This window comes from Dermacentor albipictus, chromosome 1, assembly GCF_038994185.2.
Source record: "Dermacentor albipictus isolate Rhodes 1998 colony chromosome 1, USDA_Dalb.pri_finalv2, whole genome shotgun sequence".
Lineage (NCBI taxonomy): Eukaryota > Metazoa > Arthropoda > Arachnida > Ixodida > Ixodidae > Dermacentor > Dermacentor albipictus.
The window spans coordinates 148,797,293-148,822,319 of NC_091821.1; the positions used below are offsets into that span (position 1 = coordinate 148,797,293).

The 25,027-nt window shown below is 44.4% G+C and overlaps 1 protein-coding gene across 2 annotated transcripts in view; it reads left to right on the forward strand.

Moving 5' to 3' along the window:
• The window catches only part of LOC135903008 (beta-catenin-like protein 1), a 167,753-nt gene that overhangs the window by 12,649 nt on the left and 130,077 nt on the right, over nucleotides 1-25,027 (forward strand). For both annotated transcript variants that reach the window (XM_065433363.1, XM_065433362.1), the window contains exons 5-6: nucleotides 6,011-6,150; nucleotides 8,072-8,169. In XM_065433363.1, the coding sequence (XP_065289435.1) occupies nucleotides 6,011-6,150; nucleotides 8,072-8,169 (238 nt within the window). The remainder of the gene's footprint in view (nucleotides 1-6,010; nucleotides 6,151-8,071; nucleotides 8,170-25,027) is intronic.

Below are 25,027 nucleotides of genomic sequence, written 5' to 3' on the forward strand. Positions count from 1 at the left end.
TAAGCTAAACATTTGCCGTCAACATCCCCACTAATTATCACCAATCAAAGGCAAGCAGCTCAGAAAGTGTCGCCTACATCGAATCCCACAGTGCATGGGATCCGCATATTTTTCTTTTAATGTCAACTAAAATATCTGCTATCCCCATTTGCTCTCTGATCTACACCACGCTCTTCCTGTATCTTAATGTTATGCCTAATGTTTTTTGTTACATTGCTCTTTGCTCCAGGCCTCGAGATGTTCTCGAGCTTCCTTGTTAACTTCCAAGTTTCTGCCCCATATGTTAGCACTGGTACAATGCAATTATTGTGCACTTTTCAACTACAGTGGTAAGCTCCCAGTCCGGATTTGGTAATGCCTACTGTATACACTCCAACCCATTTTTATTCTTCTGTAAGTTCCCTTCTCATGTTCAGGGTCCCCAATGAGTAATTGACCTAGGTAAACATACTTCTGCACAGACTCTAGAGGCTGACTGGTGATCATGAATTCTTGATCCTTTGCCAGGCTATTGAACATTACCTTTGTCTTCTGCTTGTTAATCTTCTGCATTATTAACCCTACTTTTCCACTTTCTTGGTTAAGGTCCTCAATCATTTGTTGCACTTCATCCCCAGTGTTGCTGATCAGGACAATGTCATCTGCAAACTGAAGGTTGTTGAGACAGCAGAAGCTAGAAGCCTTCCCAATCTAATAGCTTAAGTGCTTCTTCTAAGCATGCAGTTAATAGTAGTGGAGAGGTTGTGCCTTCTTACTTGACCCCTTTCTTGATAGCTGATTTTCTATTTTTCTTGTGGAGAAGCAGGGTAGCTGCGCAATCTTTGTAGATATTTCCAAAGGTATTCAGCTGCATGACATGCTGAAAACAAACTCCAGAAAGTGGAAAAAGTCAAAGCACGAACACTGAAATAGAATACAATTGCTACAATAGTGTTTGTTAATTTGTTGCGATTATGGGTATACCATGAATGAAAGGTGTACCTGCCTTAAGCAGGGGTCCCTGTGAAATCTTCTGTTTTTGCACAGTTTTTGATCTAATGTGTCTAATTTCTATCTACATATCTTGTATCTATTTATTTACTTTTCTGCATATTTTATTGTATCCCATTGCTATATTAAAAGGCTTGAGCAAAATGAAAGATGTAAAACTTTACTGCTTTAACTGTCGCTTTATTCCTATGCAGTCTATGGGGCTGTTGGTAACTTTTGTAACATTCATTCTCACTTGAGCCTGCTTAGAGCAGCCTTCCACCGTGCCGACCCTGTTGGGTAATGTGCAGTTTATCAGTGGGCCCGGGCCATAAAAAGTAGGCCTGTGCAATGCTCAAGTCCTTACTTCACGACGCACTCAAGGAGGTGCTGTGGCGGGTTCGTTAGCTCACTGGCAAGGCTTAGACACGACTGCAGCAGTGGTATCAACTAAGGAAGTGTCTTCCCCAATACGTACGAGGAGCAGGTCCAGCTATGGATTACGGCCCTAGGGTGGCAGTGGCGGACTATGGGTGAAGACTCTCAGGAAGTTCACTCAGTGACACGGCACTATAGTGAGCTAGATTTGCCACACCTTACTCAGGAGGGCATGGAACTAGGTTAGTCCCCTCGTTCGATAACCAGGAGCGCCGAAGGTAAATCTGTTGGGCAAAAGCACTCATGCACATTGAATACTACGGGTGAAAGATTTTGAGGTGAGGACGAGGAGGCCACACTCCTCGGGCACTGTTCGTATGTGCAGCGCATGACGTAATGTGATAAGGGTATGTGGACAGCAGGCTCCATGTCACACCGGCATTCGGAGGGAATATATGCAGGCTGAAATAAGGCCGTGTGGCATTTTCCTTGCAATCGCTCAAGGCAAACGGTACAAGTTGCATGTCTGGAGATGGGGGTCCAAGGGGCCTCCACAAGACCAGGCGCATTCCATGATGCTATTGCTTTGCCAAACTTTGCCAAGAAGCTTAACCTGTTGCAGCATGCAGCATTTATGCAAACATTGGATAATTTGCACTAAGAGGTCATTTTGGCATCTATAAAAAAAGATTTGACTGCAAATCTATAAATTTCCATTTTTCATCTCTCATGACTGTACTGCTCTTTTTTATGGTTGTCAGTCAACAGGCGTGTGTTTTAAGCCAAGGAACTGATGATTCATTGCCACAGGCAGGCACTTGGGGGTTTTTCACTGCTGCACAACATCTTTGAATGCCAACGAGAATCGAAGAATAGATGAGGATGAATTAGGATGATGATAATAAAACCAAACTGAGTGCACCTTTCATGCAATAAGGCACCATGTGCTGTCTTGCAGCTGATGTGATGTGTAGTGATGAACAAGCTACTCGTGCAGCTGTTATTGCACATGTGGCCGCTTCATTGATGCAGTGTACTGGGGTCATAAGACCAACTTGTACAAGGTCCATCAAAGGCAAGTCAAGAGCGATGCAGTGGTTTATGCCTTCTAAGTAGTTGTACAGTACCCGAAGGAATACTCTTCTAAAAAGAAAAAAATCTATGTACTTGTGTCTTGCTGCTTTTTCTATTTTGGCTTTATTGCATTCATACTTTCTTTTTTCAGAAAGATCATAAGTTAGCATATTTTTTTTTGCCATCAGAAGTCTATTCCTACAATGGTGACAGGTTGCATGATGGCCTGGGCTGTAACATTCCATTCACTTGCATTGTGTAAATCTCACTATGAAGTAAAAGAACGAGTTGAAGACCAACATCATTGTTGAGCACAAGACAACATTCTAATCAATGAGGCGTCCAACTTTTTACTTATTATTCGATGTCTCTCTCTCTCTTTTTCCTTGTTTCTTTTTTTTTAGTAAGCCATCTCTTTAAACAGGTGTGGAAACGTAACACTCAAATTTGTAATTTAAATAAATCGTACTTTAAAGGGGCCCTGAACCACTTTCTATCAAAGTGGAGAAAGGCATTACAAGTGAAAATACTATTTCAGAAATACTTTGCCGCAAAATGTACTTCATTGCATTCAGCAGAAACAGAGTTATTGGCTATCAAACACAGCCTCCACTGTGCTCCCATTCGTTCTTCAATGCCTTGCACTGCGAAGGTTGCGGCGCAGTTGGACGTGCCCACAACACTCTGCCTTCTAAATGCCACCGTGGTGTTCAGTTCAAATTTCATTTTGAATGTTAACATAGACACCACGACTTCCACCTTTGGTGCCTACGATGCTCAAAACATAAGCCAAACGCAGTTGCCCTCAATGAGCTGCAGTGAGCTTAGCCATCGGACACGTGACAGCACTCTGCAGCGGCCGCGGTATCTACACCATATAGCCGACAGCGGCTTGATGTCAGCTATCGGCCAATAGCAGCCGTCTAAGGGAATGACAAAATAATGCGTCCGATAACAAACTAAAGCGTCCAGAAGAGAGTGAGGACAGGGCCTTCTGTTGACAAGAAAGCGTTTGAGAGAAAGGTGACTTTGCAATCCGCTTGCGAGCTCCACACACTGCATATGATAGCAAAACTTTGCTGAGGTGTTCACAGCAGCATATGCTACCTGTGAACTATGTTATTTCACCAAGCCTGAAGGGTGGTTCAGGGCCCCTTTAAAATACTGTTCGTATAAACATTCAAGTTGGTTTGGGTTAATTTTATACAGGCCACACCACTTACTTAGGCCTGTTGTGCGAAGGTTATTCAATTGTCAGTCCAATGTCACCTGGTCATGATCACTGGTACTGACATGACATTGCCAATTTGTCATCTTTCTTTTTTTTTTTTAATGTTAGTTCGAACTCTCCTAACCATAGTGCTGGTACATGTCAGAAAGCCTTGAATAATTTCCTGTCATACTCATTCCTATGAACCACTTTCAATTTCAGTACGCAGGAGGTGGATGCATTATGACGTTATGACACATTGGCTCTCCCCAACCCTCTGATTCTTGTGGCTATCACACACAAGTGCAGCCAGAATAAATGTGCACAACAGTCGTTTATTTTTTTGTGAACAATGACATCATACTTAGTGTTACTCCCACATGATGTCAGCAAATTTTGCTCAGTGCATGATGTCATAGCACAGTAATGTCAATTGCGCCAGGTCTGGCATTTCAAGACAACTTTAGCATCAAAATATTTTGTACAACCTTCATTCCTGCGTTGTCCTTTGACATGCAAGAAGCATGTATAGTAGAGTTTCTATAACATTTAAAATATGTGTCAGTACACCTTGAACCATTCAAGGATAGTAAAAAAAAAATTAATAATGAAACTTGTAAAAAAAGGCGGAATTTTTTTTTTTGCATGCAAATGAGTCTTATAATCACATAGAGCAAGACCACATGCAAAATGTTTGTCTGGGAAGTAAATTTTGCTTCAAAAAGAAAAAAAAAACATTGTTTATGCTGTAACAAAAGTAGGCTTCACTGCACACAAGCTCTAATGATGATATAGAGCAAGACCACAAAAAAAAAATTGTCAGAAAGGTGAAGTTTAATAACAAAAACTGCTTTTTTTTTTTTACACTAATAATGAAGGTGGGCTCCACCGCACACAAATGAGTATATGCCCCAATTTCACTCAACAGCTCCTTTCATGACCTGATGTTATTTACCATAAGCACTAAACAAAGCCAGCCATTTGGAAGAAGCACAGAGCAGCACAAGAGCTCAAATTGTCTTCAGGCCTGCACAAAGAGCAATAACAAAAAAAAGTGCACGACCAACTGGTCTCGTCATTCGTCTTTTTGGCAAGTTTTCGCTTGACAAGTTGCGAGTTGAGCTCGTCTTCCATCTTTAAAGGGCTAAATCACCCCCACAGCCCAACTTAGCATGGCTACAAAATATTGTGCCTTGAAAGCATGCTTCATAAATAGTGACACTTGCATCGAGGTACCATGCTGACCTGCCATGGTGGCCTGGTAGCTATGGCGTTGTGCTGCGTGGGATCAAATCCCAGCCACGGCAGCCACATTTTGATGGAGGCAAAACGCAAAAGTGTCAATGTACCGTGCATTAGGTGCACATTAGAAAACCGCAGGTAGTCAAAATTAATCAGGAGCCTCACTACAGTCTGCCTCATAATCGGATCATGGTTTTGGTACCTAAAACACCAAAATTTAATTTTTTGAGGCATCATGCTGTTAGGTGCCTCCTGCAAACTTCCTCGTACTTTACAGAATGAGTTCCATGTGCACTTGTGGAGCATTTGATCATGGAGAGGCCAGCGAAAATGTGCAATATGCACCAGCCTGTATTACGTAATTCCATAAGATGTCACAAATTTTATTACAGTGTGGTTTGATCATGAGAACTGTGTAGCTATATAAGAAAGGCACATTTATTAGACTGACTTGTTACCAGCTCATGAAGTCTTGTGCCTGTATAAGTAAAAGTTGATGAGATTTCGCAGGCCAGAAGAAAGGGTTCTGATTTACCCAAAAGTTGCATCATCAAATGGGTGAAGAAAACAATTGTCTATGCTATTAACATGTTTTTGTTAAAGCAAAGCTTTCTTGGCAAAACCCCCTGGACTTATGGAGTTGCACAATGGGACAACAAACACAAACTAAATATCCTCATTGCAACAAACACACACCTTCAAGCGCATCATTTTTTAAAATAAAGCGAATAGCTTTCTTTGGCTTTTTTTCCCGTTTTTCGTTGTCAAAGGAGTATGTGGCCTCTTCTGTCAATGACCAGCTCTTTGAGGTATGTTCTTGCATGAGAGCTTTGTGAGGTCCAAAGGCTTGGATGATGTGGTCAGTGGCGGTGCTCTGTTGCGTTTCTCTGCCACCTGGCTGACGATTTACAAGGCACTTTCATTGCTGATGTGCCCTGGAAGTCTTTCGTTGAGATGTTTCGTTTTGACGGCTTACCCCAGCTTCACCTAGACCGATCCCCGCATTGTGTGGGATTTGCATTATTCTTTAGTAAAGATATCATTTACCCTTTCTTCTCGGTTATCTTTATGCTCAGTTTCCTTGCTATGGATCTACTTGGACACTGCTGATACAATGCCTTTGTGCTTTCTTCGCAGGTTCATGGATTCTGAGGTGGAACTTAATGACATCCTGCAGGAGATGCACATTGTAGCCACCCAGCCAGAGCTCTATCCAATCTTGGTTGAACTGAATTCTGTCCAGAGCATCTTGGGTCTTTTGGCCCATGAGAATACTGGTATAATTGGCATTTATATAAGCTTATTAGTGATTGTTACATGCACTTTAGCGATGTAGTTTGAGCGCTGTCAGTTTTGCTAATTTTGTAAGATTCTGAGCCTCCAGCAGCTGGTAGTGCGCTAAAAGATGTGCAAGTAATAATGAATTAGTTAAGTAAATTCAAGCAAACTAGCCATGTACCCATTGGGTGAAAAGAAGAAAAAGAAGGTCTCTTAGCCCTGCATTGTTACGCATACGGCTGTACACCCGTGTTCAAGCACACAGTGGTCATCTTCAGGCAAAGAGATGATCGCACCTGCATCATTGTCAAAGCAGCCAGCATAGCGAGTGAAAGCGACTCTTTCAGAAGCAAGCCATCAGTTGCTCTATTGCAAAGGGATTTTGCATTCCTTGAATATGCCAGTATGTGCTGCGGATGATTGTGATACCCTATTCATTCTTTTCATTAATCAGTTTGTTGTTTCTAGTTCTGATGAATTTTTGCTCCTGATCTCACAATTTTTCTGTTGGTCATTATATAAACCACCATTTAAAGTAATAAATTTCAAGTGGCAGTTAGTACTTGTGCTCTTCCTTCCGGCCTGTTTCATGCAGCCCTACTTACTGGTATTGCTTTACTGTATGGTGACCATTCGCCGTAGCTGCCGGTGCCAAATACTTGGTGGTTCAACCATGGGTCCAGAAATTTAGATGACAAGAGCGGCGACAGCGCATTGACTTTCTGGAAGTACTTTTTCCACAGGGAAAAATTTGTAGTAAAAAAAAAAAAACAGGCATGTAGAAAATGAGCATGCATGTGTCTCATCTAAGGTGGAATTTATGGTTCATGGCTGAAAGTCCAAACAGCAATGAGACGAAAATAGAGCACACAAGACAAAGCCCAATGCTGGCTCTTTCTTTTTCCTGTTTCATGTTGCACTCTCTGTTATTTACATATTATAACTAACCCAGTTTTTTACCTTATTTCGGAAACCTTGTGCTATAAGCAACCAGTACTGACCAGAAAAATTTTTGTGTACATCTATCAATAACACTAAAGGGACCAAGGCAAAACTTTTGATATGTCGCTCGCCATTTGTGACCTTTACATTTTCTGCACTAATACATGCGAGGTAGTGCCTTCTACTGCGAAGGAGCAAGAGCGAAAAAGAGAAGGAAGAAGTACTCACACAGTATCTAATTTAGTCCAGGACCCTGATGCATATTCAAATGGGGCTGGAAACACCATGTTCGAACCCAACTGGAAGTAAATAACATTTTGTCACTGAACAAATAGCAGCGTGAACTGACAAAAATGAGATGACAAGGCAACACACGCATGCATGTCACTGAACAGTGTTATGCTAAAGGAGGCTGGGCTTAACCATGGCCCTGTGGAATACAAGTTGAGGGGAGATACCATGGCTTAAGATGAGTGTCACTTTTCTTACTATCATAAAGCTTTATGAGGAAGCATTCTATGGGATATACTTATGTCTAAATGATTTAAGGTATGACTAAAATTGTTTCAGGGACCCTTTAACAGGTTGAGATGAAAAGAAACTTGTATTTAGCCATAGAGCTCTCTGTCCGGATTGTCAGTAATGTGGTCAGAATGCACACAACTGTAGGAAACTACCGTTGGACTTTGCTCGTTGTTTGACCTTGGCCCTGCTTGCAGGGCACGCTGCGATGTGAACGGTTCAGGTTGATGATCTTTAGCTCCTTTCCAGACAGCACAAGACATGGGATGTTGCAGGTCCCATGTCTTCTGCCATCTTGCAGGTTGTGTGGGATAGCACCACAACTATAATGACTCATTCTTGGGCTATACAACTACTAGCTGTAAATAGCATTTTCATGTCGTCAAATGAAAGCATATAACTAGTGTTCCACTGCAGCAGTTTGTTAAATTAAGCAGGGTGAAATTGCTTTTGCAGACATTTCCATAGCAGTTGTGGACCTTCTACAAGAATTGACTGATGTGGACTCACTACATGAAAGCCAAGAGGGCGCAGATATGCTAATTGATGCATTGGTAAGTGCTGAACCTTTTTTCACTCTGTATTAATGATCTTTTGAAACCATGAGTGATTGAAGCAAAGTGTGGCGTTCAGCTTGGCTCTAAAGGAATAGTAGCACATTGAGCAAGCTTTGCATACGTGAGAAAAGTTCCCTGTCTGAAGGCTGCAAAAAGTTATTCTACAAGCGCAAATCAGAAAGTCTTTGCCCCTATTTTTTATTAGCCAAAATAAGGTACACACAGGTAATTACAAATATAGGTATGTACGTACTACGCATTCTACGTACCTTACACTATTTTTCTACATAGTTCCCAGACCGGTTCAGACATTTGTTGCATTGCAGCACTGAATTTGAGGTGCCCTTGTGGTAGAATTTGTCTGGCTGACTGTGGAACCACCGTCTTACAGCTGTCTTGGCTTTATCGTTTTACGGGGATCGCTGTCTTGCCAGGAACTTCTTCAGTGGGCTGAAAATGTGAAAATCACAAGGGGAGAAGTCTGGACTGTATGGTGGGTGGTCCAGATTCTCCCCGTGAAATGACCGGAGCTTGTTGGCGGTTCTGATTGCCACATGTGGCCTCACATTGTCGTGGAGGATAACTGCCATCTTTAACAGCTGACAGCAGCGCTGTGCTGCAGAGCTACCAGCAGATAAGGCCGGGCCAGTCCAAGAAAGATCCACCGCTGAGAATAGATATATTGACTTCGTATTTACAGCCATAATTTGGCAAAAAAAAATAAAGGCAAAGAGACTGATTTACCTTCGTAATTGAGGCATGGTAGCTGTAGGGGCTTGAATGATACTTGGCTGATGAGGGTCACAAGTTTTTCCCAGATGGTGAGCTTTCCTGGAGAACAAGCAAGCACCAGGCTTGGTTGAGTTGCTACCAGCTCATTCTCCAATTTTTACCAGTGCTCAGGCAAAGGCCATGCTTCCTACGTATGAGAGACTTTCAGACAAAAAGCTGTTGTCTCAACGTATTAAGGGCAAAGCCCCCAACATGGCCGAGTCTTTCAACAAGATTTGGTTGCTCTGCTCCAAAACTGGATTTGCCATCTCCACACACTGTTGTGGAGATGGCCACTTTTAAAGCACCTTCATCATGTCTACTGCCATTTTTTTTTTTTTTTAAGTAATGCCAGCCTTTGACAAGCCGCTGCTGCTTAGTTCCAGTTCCCCCGCATTTGGATGGAAGTTTCGGCACTACTACTTTTCGTCATGGTCTTCCACGTTGTTTCTGGACTTGCCGAGAACACACATGAGCAGCCACATGGGTATCCTTACTCATCCACGTTTCCTAAGTGGCATCACAGCATGACAGAATTTTATAGAGGAAAAATCACTATCACTCTTCAGCGTATGTGCGTACTGCCAGCGGTATGGTCGCGGAGAAAGTGTCACGGCCATAGGCACTGCAGAAAGGATGGCAGAAACATCAGGGCGTCACTTCCGCTTCCATAAGTCAGAGATGAGGTGGAAAATTTGAGGAGGTGAATGGGTTAGCACTTCTTAATTAACCTAGGTGACGGATGAGAACAGTATTGGGGGGCTTTAGCCACTTCTGTAGCCGTAATGAGGTTCACCAAAGGCTTTGAGAAAGTTCTACAGGAGTTGGACATCCTTTCAGCTTGGTAGCTAATCACTTTAAGCAAAATAAAAGAAAAAAATTTGAAAAACGGACAGCTGAAGCTAAATCTCATCATCACATTGCAGTAAAGAAAGTCTGCCTGGAGGAGAAAGCTTACAAAGGTTCTGAGGGTATCACTTACCCAGCAGAAAAATTTTCAAGTTTTACTCTTTTGAAAAAGCTGATCTGCATTCTGACCAACTTTCATGTAAATTAATCATCTGTGATAGTAATAGGCATGTTCAGAAACTTTCAGCTTCGTTTATTCTTTCCCTGTCTTTTTAATGCGAGGCTGTCCTCACTGCTTGTGGACAAAAATTCTGATGACTGAATCTCAGCCAAATTTTGCATGCGCTTGAAGAAAGATCTATAGAATGCAGGTATTTCGGTCTTATTGTAAATTTGGTCATGTGCAGTTTAGGAAACTGCTCATCAGTGTTCTCAATAATGATAGGCAAGAGTAAATATTCTTTTCTATAATAAAACTAAAAGAAAGTAATGTTTCAGCTTGCTTGCAATTAATTGTTTATAAGCAGCAGTGTAGGCTATTTTATAACACACTCTCCGGCCTGGTATGAAGCCCGAACATTGCACAAGAGGCCATATTTTTCCCACATCCAGGGTGTATAGAAAAATAAGCTCAAATTGAGAAATACAGTGGAATCTCGGTGATACAAATCTCAAGGGGCGGCGAAAATATTCATATCACCCAAAAATTCATATCACCAAAAAACGAGAATAGTCACAGTTTCGCACGAAATGCGAAGCACCGATCGCGATAGCAAATTAGTAGATAGCTATACGAAGTGAGTATAGTACAGTGCAGACCACTTATAACGTAACCGCTTTTAGCGCGGGACCGGTTATCACGTGGGTTTTTTGACCGCCGATATATCTCCCATAGAACTCAATGTATAGGCGGACCGTTTATTGCATAGGCGCGCGAAGCAGAATATCGGTTATAGCGTGGCTCCTTTAAGCACGCGACCATGAAATCGGTGCACAGAGCACAGCCTTGTCTTGGAGGCGTTGAGCATGGCCCGCACGTCCACACGGTTGCCGGGCGCGCAAACGCAGATAAGGGGGAGCGCGGGTGCGCACGGAGAGACCAGTGGCGAAAAGTGAAACAAAAAAAAAAGGAAAAAAAAATGGGAGACTTTAGAGGAAAGAGAGTGAGTGTTCTTGTCACTATAGCAGCATCCAATCAGGGTGTGCAGGGTAGAAGTGATAGCAACGACAGCGCACTCCTTTTTTTTTTTTTTTGTAGTCTCTTTGTTGCATTTGGTGTGTGCACATCATGATCTCGTTGTGTCGTAGTTGACCTCTGTGCACGTGTCTTGTTGGGCTTTTGTCACCATGGCGTCGGCGGCGTCTTCAAGCAGTGTGAGAAAGAGGCATGCCTTATCGCTGGAGACGAAGGAATGCATTGTAAGGGACATAGAAAGTGGGCTGAAGAAGGCATCGGTGGCAGCCAAATACGGCGTTTCCGACACAACCATGTCGACTGTATACAAGAACAAGGACAAATTGTGACAGCAACTGCAGCAAGATTCGTCTTCCCTGTCACGGAAGAGAATACGTACGTCGAAGTACGAAGACATGGACGCAGCGCTCTTCAGATGGTTCCATGAAGTTAGGGCTCAGAGCATACCAGTGAATGGCCCCGTGGTCCGACAAAAAGCCAGGTCCCTTGGTGCTCTTTTAGGCCACGATGACTTCAACCCATTTAATAAATGGATCGAGCGATTCAAGGATTGCCATGGCATCAGCTGCAAAGTGGTGTGCGGTGAAAGTGGTGGTGTCAACGACGAGTCCATCGAAGTCTGGTTTCGCTTAACTTTGGAAACCATGCTGTCCACATATACGAACAGAGACTTATACAGTGCCGATGAAGCTGGCGTATTTTATAACCTTCTGCTGAACCGCACTTTTGCACTGAGAGGCAAAGCCTGCTCTGGCCGCAAGGCCTCAAAGCAGTGCATAACTGTGTTGTTCTGCGCTAACCTGACTAACATGGATGCAAGCGACAAGGGCCACTTGTTTGTCATAGGAAAATCAGCGAGGCCAGGTTGCTTTAAAAATCGAGAGTACCTGCCAGTGACATACAAATCCAAAAAAAAGGCGTGGATGACACAAGACATGTTCACAAGCTGGCTTTGCAAGTTCGATGAAGACATTGTGGCAGAGAAGCGACAAGTCGTGCTCATTGTCAAGAATTGCACAGCCCACATCAAGCCAAAGTTGACTGCAGTCAAGTTAAAGTTTCTGCCTGCCAACATGACTGCAAAATGTCAGCCGCTCGACCAGGGTGTCATCGCAACCGTAAAGGCACTTTACAAAAAACACATCTGCGAAAGGTTGCCGCTTCGTGGTGTCAGGTAAAAGCCACTACAGTAAGCAAGTGCTTCAACAAAGCAGGCATCGTGTGCCATGCAGAGGCTCTTGATGCCGATGAGCCGAGTGACAATGTTGCCGATGAGACAGTAAACACCGACGACGTGTGGTCTGGCCTTGTTGAAAGCAAGTTTGTTTCTGCCACAGATACTTTCCAAGAATATGTTGATGTCGGTGAGTCAGCGCTTCCCGTCTGTGAGGAAGCGAGCACGAATGATGCGATCGTTGCAGCGGTGTGCGGTGGCGCGGAGCTTGCAACTGAAGAGTCGGACGACGATGTCGACCCGACGCCAGACCCAGATGCCCCGTGCAAAGATGCCTTGGAATACCTCAGCAAAGTGAAGATGTACTGTGCGAAGAACACTTTGAGTGAGAAAGTGTTTCAGTGCTCCTAAATTGAAATATGATTTCTTCTGCATCAGTAAATTACCTTTCTACAACACTAAAAACACCACTCTTATAACAATAAGACGCTTAGTAAGCCAGAAAAAGTGCAAGAACGAAATACGGGTGGCGACGCTTGAAGTTCCCACACATGGTCGCTGTGACGTCTTGGATTTTGATGGCATCTTTTAGGGCCTACTTACCGTATTTACACGATTGTAAGTCGACCCCCCCATATCGCGTGACAGGAAAAATAAAACAAAAGGAGAGCATAGTCGAGGGCGCATTCGATAACGGAAATTTATTAGTAGCTGACATGGTCACTGCACTACTCGTCTTCACTACTGCTTCCATCTTCATCATTACGGTCCCACAGCTAATGCCTCCTTTACTAGATGCCCGCCGCGTTGCTCGCTTTCCCATTGCGGCGGCGGTTCCCTTAGTTCAGCATAAATTCCGTAAGGCGGCGCTCATTGCCTTTTCAACTTCCGGCGGCAGCGCCTGACTGCTTCCGCCGGCGCATCGATAGCGCTGGTCTGCGGGGGCGTCTGCTAGCGAGCGTTCTCGTGGGCGTCTTTTTTCTTTTCTATAAATATCTATATATATATGTTCGTTCGTTAGTCATTTTTATTATCGCAACTGTTTGCCCGCTTCTTATATTATGCAGCACGGTGCTGGTAGATCATGCATTTTATACGTCTTATCAGCTTTGCATTACTGTTCAAGACTTTTTTCACTATGCCGCAAATGCGTTTTTTCAAAGAACACTAAATAACTGGCTACCTTAACCTACGCTTTTCAGTGACATGCACGGTAACATGCATACAATCGACACGCGCACTCTAAAATAAACTTGGGCCTTACGTTTTAGCTTGAGATGTCGGGGCCTCCGTCAATGCACCAGCCGTCAGGAGATCGTCGAGTTTCTACTAGTCCATCGCTTGTTGCTTCTGCTTGCTCGTCGGCTGCGCTTGAACGAAATAGCGCTTAATTACAGTTTGTTTTGAAGTGCTGCTTGGTCGACCGAGCTCATTGATCGCACAGAACACAATTGTCCTGGTGTAACACGTGAAGTTAACTTATACGCAGTTTACACTGCCAGCATTTCCAGGAAGAATTGCTATATTTTGCATTCACCGACACTCTCTCTCGCAAGAGAATGCGTCAAACTATGTGCAGCGTTTGGATTTGGCAGCATGTCTCTTGGAAGTCGCACGCAATTGCTCATGCGTGTTGAGGTAGTGATGCTTTCGATCGGGTCACACGTGCTCATAGCAATGTAGCACAGGTCACTATCAGAGAGAACGCGTTGTGCGCATCAAGCTAAGTTTTTAAAGCGCAAGCCTTTAGTAGCTCATGAGTGTCGTGACGCAGTCCGTGGTGGACGCATTAAAGCGGTGATCACCGGCGAGGGGAGCAAGGAGACGAAGTGTCATACCAGTAGCGCTAGGCGAGTGGGCGCGTGGGAGAGCGTGGACATGCGCGTGTGGACATCAGCAACAAACTTTGCAGGCATATGGCTGTGATTGCATCCCATGCCCGCGGCCACGACGGTGTCCGTTCGCAGAACAGTTCAGACAATAGTAACATAGGCACTCATAGATAGGCTTTCGCCTATCGCAGTTAAGCTCAGCAAAGTGCCCATAGATTTTTGATCCCAGCCCTAAAGAAGTTTGGCGATAAGGATGGCCAGTCTTGAGGCATTCATATTCTTTGTGGGAACTGAGCACGTCCACTTCTTCACGCTTAAATTGGATGGCTGTGAGTGTGTCGTTCAAATGTCCTGCGCGATAATTATCACTGCAGCAGCAAAACGCGTAGACATTTGAGTCTACATTTTAATAACTTTTCGTGAAATAGGTTTGCGTTCCAGCAGCTTGACAGTGGCATGTCTGTCGGTTGTTCCAAGTGCATAGTTACTGAAAAGTGGCTTGATGAACTTCGTAGTTATGAGATGCAGAAGCCTTCTGCGGTGAACGGTATCTGTGTTGCCGCAACGCAGAAGTGGTAGTCCCACGAGGAGTTCGACACTCTTTTCCACGCAAACCTTGAGTGGTTTTGAGAATGATTTTCTATGCGGGAGCACGCTGTCGACAAATTTCCTGAGGCATGTTAGAAGTTTCACGAGTTCTTGGCTTGGATACATGAGCTTCCCGCGATCTTGACGTGCGATAAGGCCAAGGAGTGGAGTGTTTGCTTTGGTTCCTTGCAACATTGCAACGCATTCGGCGCAGGGGATGTTTTCGCTTGCTGCTCTCACAATGAATCCTCTGATCATTGCCACGCTGGCGACATCTGGATTTGACGCACATGGCGTGTCTGAGAGGCACTGTTCTTGCGTCTAAAACCTTTTCTGCAGTACTCGTGGTCTCTGTGGGAGTCTGGCATACTGGTAAAATCTGTGTCGACGAAAACGATGTCGAGCTTCTCATGTTGCTTTGGGCGGAGGAGGCAATGATGCCGGTCTTGAGCATCTTTTCTATTCCACACACTGCGCTTTTTACATCCAGGGCATCGTTGCAGCCGGAGCTACGTTGCAGAAATCCAAACATGGCCTCTATTGAGTCACTTGAAAGCTTGCGCGTAAGCACAAACTTAAATTTCTTATGAGAAAGAAAGAACCGAATAGATTTCACGTTTGACATCTCTGTAAAGACGAGCGCATGGTGCATTTCTTTGCTCAGGAAGTTTTCCGCGCGGCTTTTAGTTTTCAGCTGCTCAATGTCAGAAAGAAACTCGCCCTCAAGCCAATGCAGCCTTGGGTCATCAATTTCAGAAAACTGACAAGCATCTTCGTCATTGCTATAGATGTGCTGCTGAAGATTGCTTACATCCATGCATGAGAACCACTTGTAGAAGGCTTCCATGAACTGAACAGTCGGCCCCACAGATGCAAATTCAAAATTGCAGCTGTGGCCTGCCTGATCCTGGAGGTATTCAAGTGCTGCAGCTACTGCAGGAGAAAATAACTGCACGGCCGTCTTCACATTCATTTTTTCAATATTCGACGGGAAAATATGCTTTTTTGTAAGGAACCTGATTGGCCACACTGTTGATTGTCTCTGCATCTTGTAGAGCATTTTGATGTACTTTGATGAAATTTCCTTGTTTTCACCAAATTCCTTGGCCAGAAATTGAGACCTGATGTTCTTTATAACGTGGCTCTGATTGAATGCGAAAAATATATCCATTGATGGATCTGCCGGATGTGGTGCTCGTGTTTTTGCTTCTCTGCCACTCAGAATTTCCATAGCAGTTACGTTGATCTTGTGGTTGTCGGTTACAACTCTGATGACGCCAAAACCAATGCTGGCTGTTTTGACGACAACGTGGCGAATGACCTCGGCGAGCTGGTCTCCAGTGCAGCCTTTGGTGAACAAATAACCAACAGGGATCTTATATCTTGCTTGCACGCCACAAAGAAAACACAGCAGTGAATTCGCCAGATGTTCACCTTCAGCTGCAAGAGCAAGGTACTCAAGGTCAGGACCTAGGTTGACATCACCGATGAACGCGTCCCTTTGCTTGTGGTAGAGCAGCTTTTGTTTAATTCTCATCTCGTCAACAACAAGGCTACATACTTTTGACTGTGGTGTGTCCAGATTCTCAAGCTCCGCTTCCAGGCGGGAGCAAACCAACTCGCTGAAACCAGCTTCGCTGGATGTAGTACCAAAGCATTTTGTGGCGTTGTTCTACAAGGTAGCTTGAGAAGCTCTTCGCACCTCAAGTATTCGTAGGCTTTTGTCGAGAGGTGTCGCATTACGATGCCATGCCTGATTGTTACTTCTGACCAGCGTGGTGTTTTCTTTTTATAATTTTTTACTTGGTCCAGGAGCAGCACTGCTTTTGCTGTCCCCTCCTCGGCATCAGCCACAACTTCCAGAAATGCAGAGACGTAGCACTCTTCTTTCAATTTTTGAACTTCTGCTTTGTAGGTGTCTACAGTTCTGCACAGTTTATCATTTTCTGCTCGCAGCGCAAGTTCTTTTCGTCGCCATCGCTTTCTTTCTACAAACACGCTTGACATGTTTGAGCTCCATTTTGTTTGCATCTTGAATGAGCGCAAAGCCTTTGTTGGTTGCCTTTTTTTCTTAGATGCAAACTTCACTGAATCTGTTAGAGCGCTTTGGTCTTCTGTTTGTGCGTCATTGTCCTCCCCTGCAGCAGGCTCTGAAAATGCGCTCCATTGTTTTCTGAGTTCACTTGCAAGCAACCAGATGGCAAGGAACCAATCGGAATAGTACAGCCAGGGCCTCGATTAGGCGCCGAGTCCTCGTTTAGTGTATCTTTACTGGCTGCCACGCCAAAAAAAAAAAAGTTGCTCATAGCGGGTCGTTCTTGGTTTCAGTGGACAAGTTCCAAATTGCAGCCAGGAACAGCTATTGGGCAAAATTCTGTGGCAGTTCCAGAAGGGTGCTCGTTGAAGTTTGTCTTCGCTGACTGTTCATCGTGTGGCTGCGAGCAAAGTACTTTGCTTTCAGAAGGCAGCATGCAGCCAAGCTCGCCTGTGGGCGACGAATCCCGCTTGCGTTTTTCGGCTATGGCACACCCGGCGTCTGGCTCTCGCGAAAAGCACTCGCTGAACAAGCTGGGGACCGCTCCAGGCTTAAGTCGACGTTACATTTTGCAGCTTTCTGTGAAATCGCTCTCCCGAAAGTGCAAACTACCAAACAGTTTGAAGTTAGTGCGGGCATCCAGTTCTCCCTACGAATAGCCTCAAGCCATCTTTCACGCAAGCTGCTGTCGACCGGTATTTCATGAAACGATACGCCGGGACGTAGGCATTGAGTGCTTGACTTACATTGCGGTACACAGCAATAAGGCATGACGACTGCAGTCTTTGTTGGACACCACGGGTTCAAGGATTCACATTTTGGAGGTCTTAAATTGATGGATAAACGACAGGTAAAAGGCGCAGGAACTGCGAGCGTAAAGAGCCGGCATTCACCTAAACAAATCCTGCGCCGAAGTACGTCTGTCAACTCGAAATCCTTCACAAACGAACTGATGCAAAGCAACACGTCTGCTAACTTCAACTGTCGTCGCAATATTCGTTAAGCGTGTTTAAGAACTGTGTAAACCACTCTCGAAAGCTTAAAAACATGTTTCATGGCATTTCTTAACACACATCGAGATTTCATTTCTTTATTCCAACATTCAAACAAAAAATGTAGCATAGCCTGTCGTCTGCGCGGCTCTGCTCTTCCATGAATTACCGATACTCCCCGCAAGCGCCGCCATTCTGAGGGGTGCCGCTACAGTGTACTAGAATAGGGGCAGTGTGTTAAGGAAGCGCTCGCCGCTGAGGCGCTTCATGTAGATAGCACGAGATGGCGCTGTAGGAACATGGGCTGTAGAGTTACTGTATATACAGTAACTCTAATGGGCTGTACGGAACGTACGGCGCAGTGCCAGCGCTGCACGCTGATATTTTGATAATCGTTTTCTGTTGCAATCAAATAGACGTGCAAATGCTCGGTGGATGTTAAGATGCATCCCCGAAACTCACTACATATAAGAGATGAATGGTATGTGCACTCCTAGCGCATCTCAACGCCCATTAGACGCATTTATTAACCTGACAGCAAAGGTTTTGCAGACACAGAAGTAATGGCGTAAAGCCGTTAAACTTGTTTTGAGCCACGTTGCCACGTAACCAGAAATTATTCGAACAGAAACGTCGGCTGCAAATAACGCCGTAGTAAAGGACATGGAATTGATTTAAACCAGCTCGGATTCCAGGTGCACACATTTTCTTTTGCGGTTCGCATTCATAAAAAAGCGGCCGCGGCATCCGCGACCCAACGTCAAGCGCTTCGTTCCTCAGCCGCTGTTGTAGAAGAGAAGGCAAAACAACATGTACGCACATAGCCCAAAGCCAAAGAGCTTCCCTGCTTGGCATTTACCTTCTTTCGCGATAAACATTTGTCCCTCGTTCTGTTTCGCGAACCCCCTGCAACTACATAAGTTTATTCGTGATTTTTTTTTATTTACATCATGAAGTATTCCTGAACGTCAGGCTCATGTGCGAGTATGAGACACACCGACATCCTACATTTCTATGGAAGGAATAAAACAGGTAGGAAAGGCGCTAAGTAAAAGGCATCTCTGCAAAACTACACACAGTATGCCAAAACACAGAAAAACAGTGCAAGTACATTCCTACCCAAACAATGGAGACCTACAGCGGAATTAATATGCGCAAATAAATTACTTCATTCATTTTTAATTATATTAACAAAATTAGCTTTTTGAATGCACCAGAAAAAGTTGTGCATTCAGATGAAATAGACAAAGAAGGGTCAGCATACATATATTGCACCAGCCTGCTAAGAACAGTATCGCTAACTTTAAAGTGCAATTTCTTTTTTCGTCATGCTTCTCTTCACTGATTAACACTTTTTACGTAAAAGTGCAGCCTTGTTAGGACATAAAAACGCACAACTGCTGATGTGAAATCATCAGCATGTAATTTGCAGCATATATGGCATAGCCAAATTTAAAGCTTTCACTAGAATCATGACATCAACTATGCTGTCGCTCCAAAGCTCCTCTTTGCGGAAGAAGGTTGTGAATATATTCCCTCAAGTTTCTTTTGTGCTTCGAAATGCAACTTGGACGGATACAGCAATCCTCCCCTGTCACAAATTTCGTGAATTTTGAGACTGCTACTGACACTAGAGTTCTGCAAAAGAAGAGAGCGGCAGTCCTCACATTTCTTGCGAGCAAAAAATTTCTTCGCGACATACCCTGCCATATATAACGGATGAGGCGGTCACGGCTCCTTTCCTCCACATAAGCCCGGTGCGCTCTGCCGGAGTATTGTTTAGCCTTTGCTCTACCAGCGTAAGATTTCCAGCTTCAACGAACGCAACAGTTGTGGCGCAACGTCCCCTTCCTTGTCAGAATTATCAAGTGAGTGAAGTAGCGATACCAAATGTTTGCTGACCTCTGTGTTCCCTGTTTGCATTGCCTTCGCCAAGATATAAAAAGGCAATTCACAACAATTAAAAATTGAGGCGGCGTTGGGTGATCGTTGGATCCGCACGACTACTCCCCCCTCACAAGAAGTTCTCCAACTTTTATTGGCTTAGTCTAGATGTCAATAGGTATTTAAAACCCTCTCCTTCCAAGTATTCTAACAGAGCCAAAGTGCTGCACAATGTCGCACGGAGCCCATCTGCCGTCGACTGGCTCCGCAAAGTCCTTTTGGAATGGAAAGCATATTTAACGCCAGCGAACAGGGACAGAAGGGAGACGACACCACAATGCGCTAACTTCAACAACTTGATTTTCAGGAAACGCCCACCTATTTAACCCATGCACAGTTAAATAGCCGGGTGTTTCCTGACAATCAAGTTAAAGTTAGCGCATTGTGGTGTCGTCTCCCTTCTGTCCTTGTTCGCTGGCGCTAAATATGCTTTCCAAGTCAGTCTACTAACACGCCCAACAAATGGCAATCCTTTTGCATGTGACTCCCAACGAGACAGAAACTCGAGAAATTCCTTCAGAGCCCTTCAGAGCAAGCACATATATGGCAAGCACGCTGCAACTGGCCGCAACACCACAGAACGCAACACACGGAGAACGCGTCCGTACAGCCCGTGCGACTGCAGCGCCGCCGCATACATCCGGGACCTGTCTACGCTCCCGGCTTCAAAGCGGTGCGTGGCACGCTGCGCCGTCTGAACACACTGCCCCTATCTAGTACACTGTAGTGCCGCGAATGGAATAGTGGCGCTTCCATCAACTATCGACACCCCCTGATGAGTGTTGTGTGCATGGTTGTGTGCACTGTAAAACTCTCAAAAATGTTGAAAAACCCTTTCGAAAAGCGAACAAACACGCGGGTAGCGAAAAGCTGCAGGTAGGGCCATAGAGAAAACATTAAATTATAACTCCCGTTGGTCTCGCTTTTTTTTTTTTTGGCGGTGCCATGTTTTGGTTTCGATTGTAAGTCGACCCCCCCACTTCATATTTCTAAATTAAAAAAAAGTGGTCAACTTACAATCGTGTAAATACGGTAATTATGTAGCGGTACAGATTGACTACATTGTGTTCTAAAGGAACCAAATATTAAACATGGCAAGTTTCGGCAAGCTTTACTCAGCCAACGCGGCCCAAATGCGAAAACATACTTTGAAATCCCTGGCGTCATGCTGACGTACCGGCGCTGGGGTTTCGGTGCGAAATTCAAATACTGATACTTGGACTTTCATTTTCTCATCTAATAATCAAACTATTATTTTCAAATGACTGCCTGCAGGGTTCTCAAACAATGCTTCATTAGTCTAAACTGATTTAATTGCTTCGCTTTAGTGTCCCTTTAAGCCTTGTAGAGGACAAAATTGTTTGAAGCGCTGTTGAAAAAAAAATCTCCAGACGAAAATAACAGCGTTCTTCCGCTGATACCGCACTTGTAAGGAAAACTTGGTTTCTGCTCTGTGTTGCATGTGTGTTTGAGTGAAATATGTAATAAGTTGTGTTTGAAAAGTGGGTGGTCCATTTGGCATAGGCAAAAGCTGAAAAAAGCATACTTTGGTTATAACGCGGCACCACTTATAGCGTGGATTTTTACAATTCCCGCGACTTACGTTATAAGCGGTTTACACTGTAGTTTTATTGGCCATATAAACTTGTAAGCATTCGCTTACCAACTAAATTAGCAAGCAAGTTGTCACGCGCGCACAGGTAGACATGAACACGTCTCACTCGACGACCGCGGAAACTAGCTGTCAAAACGCTCGAGTGAGGAATCGAGGCACCAGCAGCGAGCGAATTTAGCTCCGCGCATTTGTCGCTTCAAAGCGAACGAAACTTGAAAGCACAGCGCATACGAAGCTACCGGCACTAAGCGCACTTTGCAAACATCGCAGATCGCTTTCAAGATGAGGCCCGCGTCGGCGCGCACTTTGGCCACGTCGCAGATCGCTTTCAAGGTACGGCGCCCGCACGGCCACGCCGTAAGCAGGAGTCGCCGAAGAAAAACATCCCCCCTCCCTCGCCGCTGCCCCGTGCCTCGCCCACGACAGGAGAACGCGCGCTTCCACTCGGCCTTCCTTGCTGGCGCATGCGAGAATGAGCCGCGTTCGCTGGCTCACGCTCGCACCTACAGCATACGGCACTCGGCGACGATTTTATCGCCGTTGGGTCTTTATGCGGGAAATAAAAGATGGGAGGGGTCAGGGAGAACGAACAGGCATAGAGGGGGTGAAATGTTCTGTTCGTTCAAAGCAGCACCTCGCCCGCTGCTACTGCAAACACGCCAAGAAGAAGAATAGCGTTGGCGGGGAAGAACTGATTGCTTTTGAGCCCGCGCGCATCCACGGCAGCAATAAAAATCCTGACCCGTCCCACGCCGCCCACGCCACCATCGGCTGATCGCATGTTCGTATCACCCGCACCCGAGTGATAAACGTGTACAGGTCATCTGAATTTTTTTACATTATACACAATGCAATTTGGCCGGGGAATTTCGAAAATTCGTATCACAGCGAAATTTGTATAATCCGAATTCGTATCACCGAGATTTCACCGTATATTCAAAAATAGGAGATTAAACACTAATTCTGTGTAAATTTCATCAAGTTAGCTTTATTATTAACAAATATAGATCTTGAAGCATATTGTATTCACCTGGCAACAACGGTCTTTCTGTTTAAAGGATAGTATTTGGGGCCAAATAGTCACATTTTTGCCGAGACATAGTCACTTTTGAGTTAACCTTGAACATTCTATATTTATCAGAAAATTGTGTGGAAATTCAAACGAGAAGTTGATAACAAATAGATCTGATCATATGGTAGTGGCTAGGAACACTTCGACGAGCACGATTTTGTTTACATGTGTCCAGTCACCAATATTGGTGTCATTAGCAGTTTGAAATTATTGCAAAAAGTAGGTGGGCCAGGAAAGGAAGCCAGAGAAACGTAAACTTAATGCCTAATCTGGAAGTGGCCTAAAAAAAATGACATTTTCTGTGGCCTCTCTGTGTAACTACCAGTCCATACTGCTTGCAAAGATTTCCATTAGGTACATACGCATTTTTCTTTGTTGTATGTTATATGTCAATAATTTCATGCTTTGTGGGCACTAAAACATCTTCCAAATGTTAAATAATCTCAACCAAATTTTTCATGTAGGCACAGAAATTTGTTCATTTCACTTCAGTTGCCTGGGTCCTGCCTTATTAATTCTTTTGTTGTGAATATCATGCTCGAAAAAAGAGGTTTATATTTAAAATATTTTTCCTCATTAGAGTTGCAGCATGCAAATTTTCTGTGCTGAACTATTTTCTGGCCCTTCTAGCAGTACATATAATTGAAACATTCTACCACATCCAGTAAGATACCACTAGCCTGTGCAAGTGAGCATGCTTTTCTAAAGTCAATGCCATTTATGTAATTAACCAAATAAACTTACGCTAATATAGGAGTAGATTTGTTAACAAAAACAAAACTCTACATACCATACAAATTTTATTGAGACTTCTTTGCTAGTAATGAAAATTATTTGCCTAGGTGTATCTCCCCTTGAAGTAGTTGTGACACATTTCTTTTTTTCCTCAGCCTAGTTGCTGAGGAGTTGCAGCAGTCCTTGAGATAGTTACTCTGGCTAGCTTCCCACGCTATGCGTGCCGCACTCGCACCTATTTAAGCTTTTCCTAGACGCTAGAGCTATACTATGTTCGCACAACCTTGAGCGATTGGAACGCACGTTTTCTGCGCTTGACCGGCAGAGAAGGGAGGCTTTGTTCCGGCCGCAAAGCCCTCCATGTCTCAGTAAGGTGCCTGGTGGTGGTCTCGTGCAGACGCTGTCCTCTCGGTGAGCGCATATTCCCCTCATCTTTTAAAAAGTTCAATACTTACAAGCATTTGTCTCGCAAACCTTACTTAGCTCAAGGGAATTTTTCCACGTCTCAATAATTTCTCTCGTCGTATTCAAGTGCTGATTGCCATGTTATCGTTTGTTAACGAAGCTTTCCCTCAAGTCTAAATATTTTAAGGCAGTTTGTCGTGTGCGTATCATGGCCACACACGCTTATATCGCCTTCTGTTTCCCTACCGCGGGTGCGCTTTAAAGCCATGGCGCTGCAATTTTGCTTCAGAAACTTTCCTTTCTTCTTCTCCCTTAAACTGGCTCTCTTAACTACTACACGCAGAGACAAAGCAACAGCACTCGCATTTGATCCCATTGATGAGATGAATATATATATATATACATACATACATATATCTAGAAAATTATCAGTCATAGCACTCGTAGCACAGCCCTCTGGGCCGTTCTTTATTTTTAGAAAGTAGTCCTATTAGGGTTATTAAATTACACGAAGGTATTTTGCCCTCGCGAGCAGCAGTTCTTGAGATAGTTACTCTGGCTAGCTTCCCACGCTATGCGTGCCACACTCGCCTAGCACGTGATCAAGCTTTTCCTAGCCTAGTCTCTAAAGCCGTTCGAGTTAGCTCTTCTCCATGGGCGGCCATTTTTCCAAGAAAGTATGCCTTCCAACCACATCAGTCTTTTTCCACGTAAGTATGAGGCTCGGGGCAGGAGCTATGGCACTTCAAGGTAACCTGGGGCCTGACGAACCAACCGACTGAGCTATCTTTCCGGGCAACATCCAAGGGTCACGAGTTCAAATCACCTGTTCTCTTCCCTCTTTTTTTTCCTTTTTTTCTTTTTTTTTCTTCCCCCGTTTTAATGTCTTTTCTTTTTGTTTATCACTGTACGGGAACCCTAATATATATATATATATATATATATATATATATATATATATATATATATATCCTCAATTATGTATGGCCACACATGTGCAGGTCATAAATACCAGGTTCTCTAGCCGAGTGCCATCCGTGCAGTATAACCGAGCTCAGGTTGGTCCACCTTGACGGATCAAATAAGGCACCACTGTAGGTTAAATGAGGCGTACAACTCCTGCGGGGGCGGTAGAGTATCCGCCTCCCATACAAGAGCACCGTGGTTCAAATCCCGGTGCCGCGCAATTCTCCACCGGAAAATACAAAAAAAAAACGTGTGTTGAGAAAATTGCACAAACAGGCCTGGAGTGCGGCCTGATCCCGGTGACCAGAACCGGTAACGTAATCTCTCACCAGAGCAGAATTGGCCACCCTGGTGCAGTACTTGGCCACAACCTCCTATATGAATACAACAATCAAACCCCGGCCCTCATTCTCCAGCAGCCGCGAAGCAACTGACCACGGTGGTGGTCAGATCTGTGACGCAGCAGAGGGTGCTAAAAATACTTGGCTCCGGACAGGCCGCCATTGGAATCTGAACCTAGCAACGTTTAACATTAGAACGTTATCTAGTGAGACGAGTCTAGCAGTGTTATTGGAGGAATTAGAGGGTAGTAAATGGGATATAATAGGGCTCAGTGAGGTTAGGACAAAAGAAGCATATACAGTGCTAAAAAGCGGGCACGTACTGTGCTACCGGGGCTTAG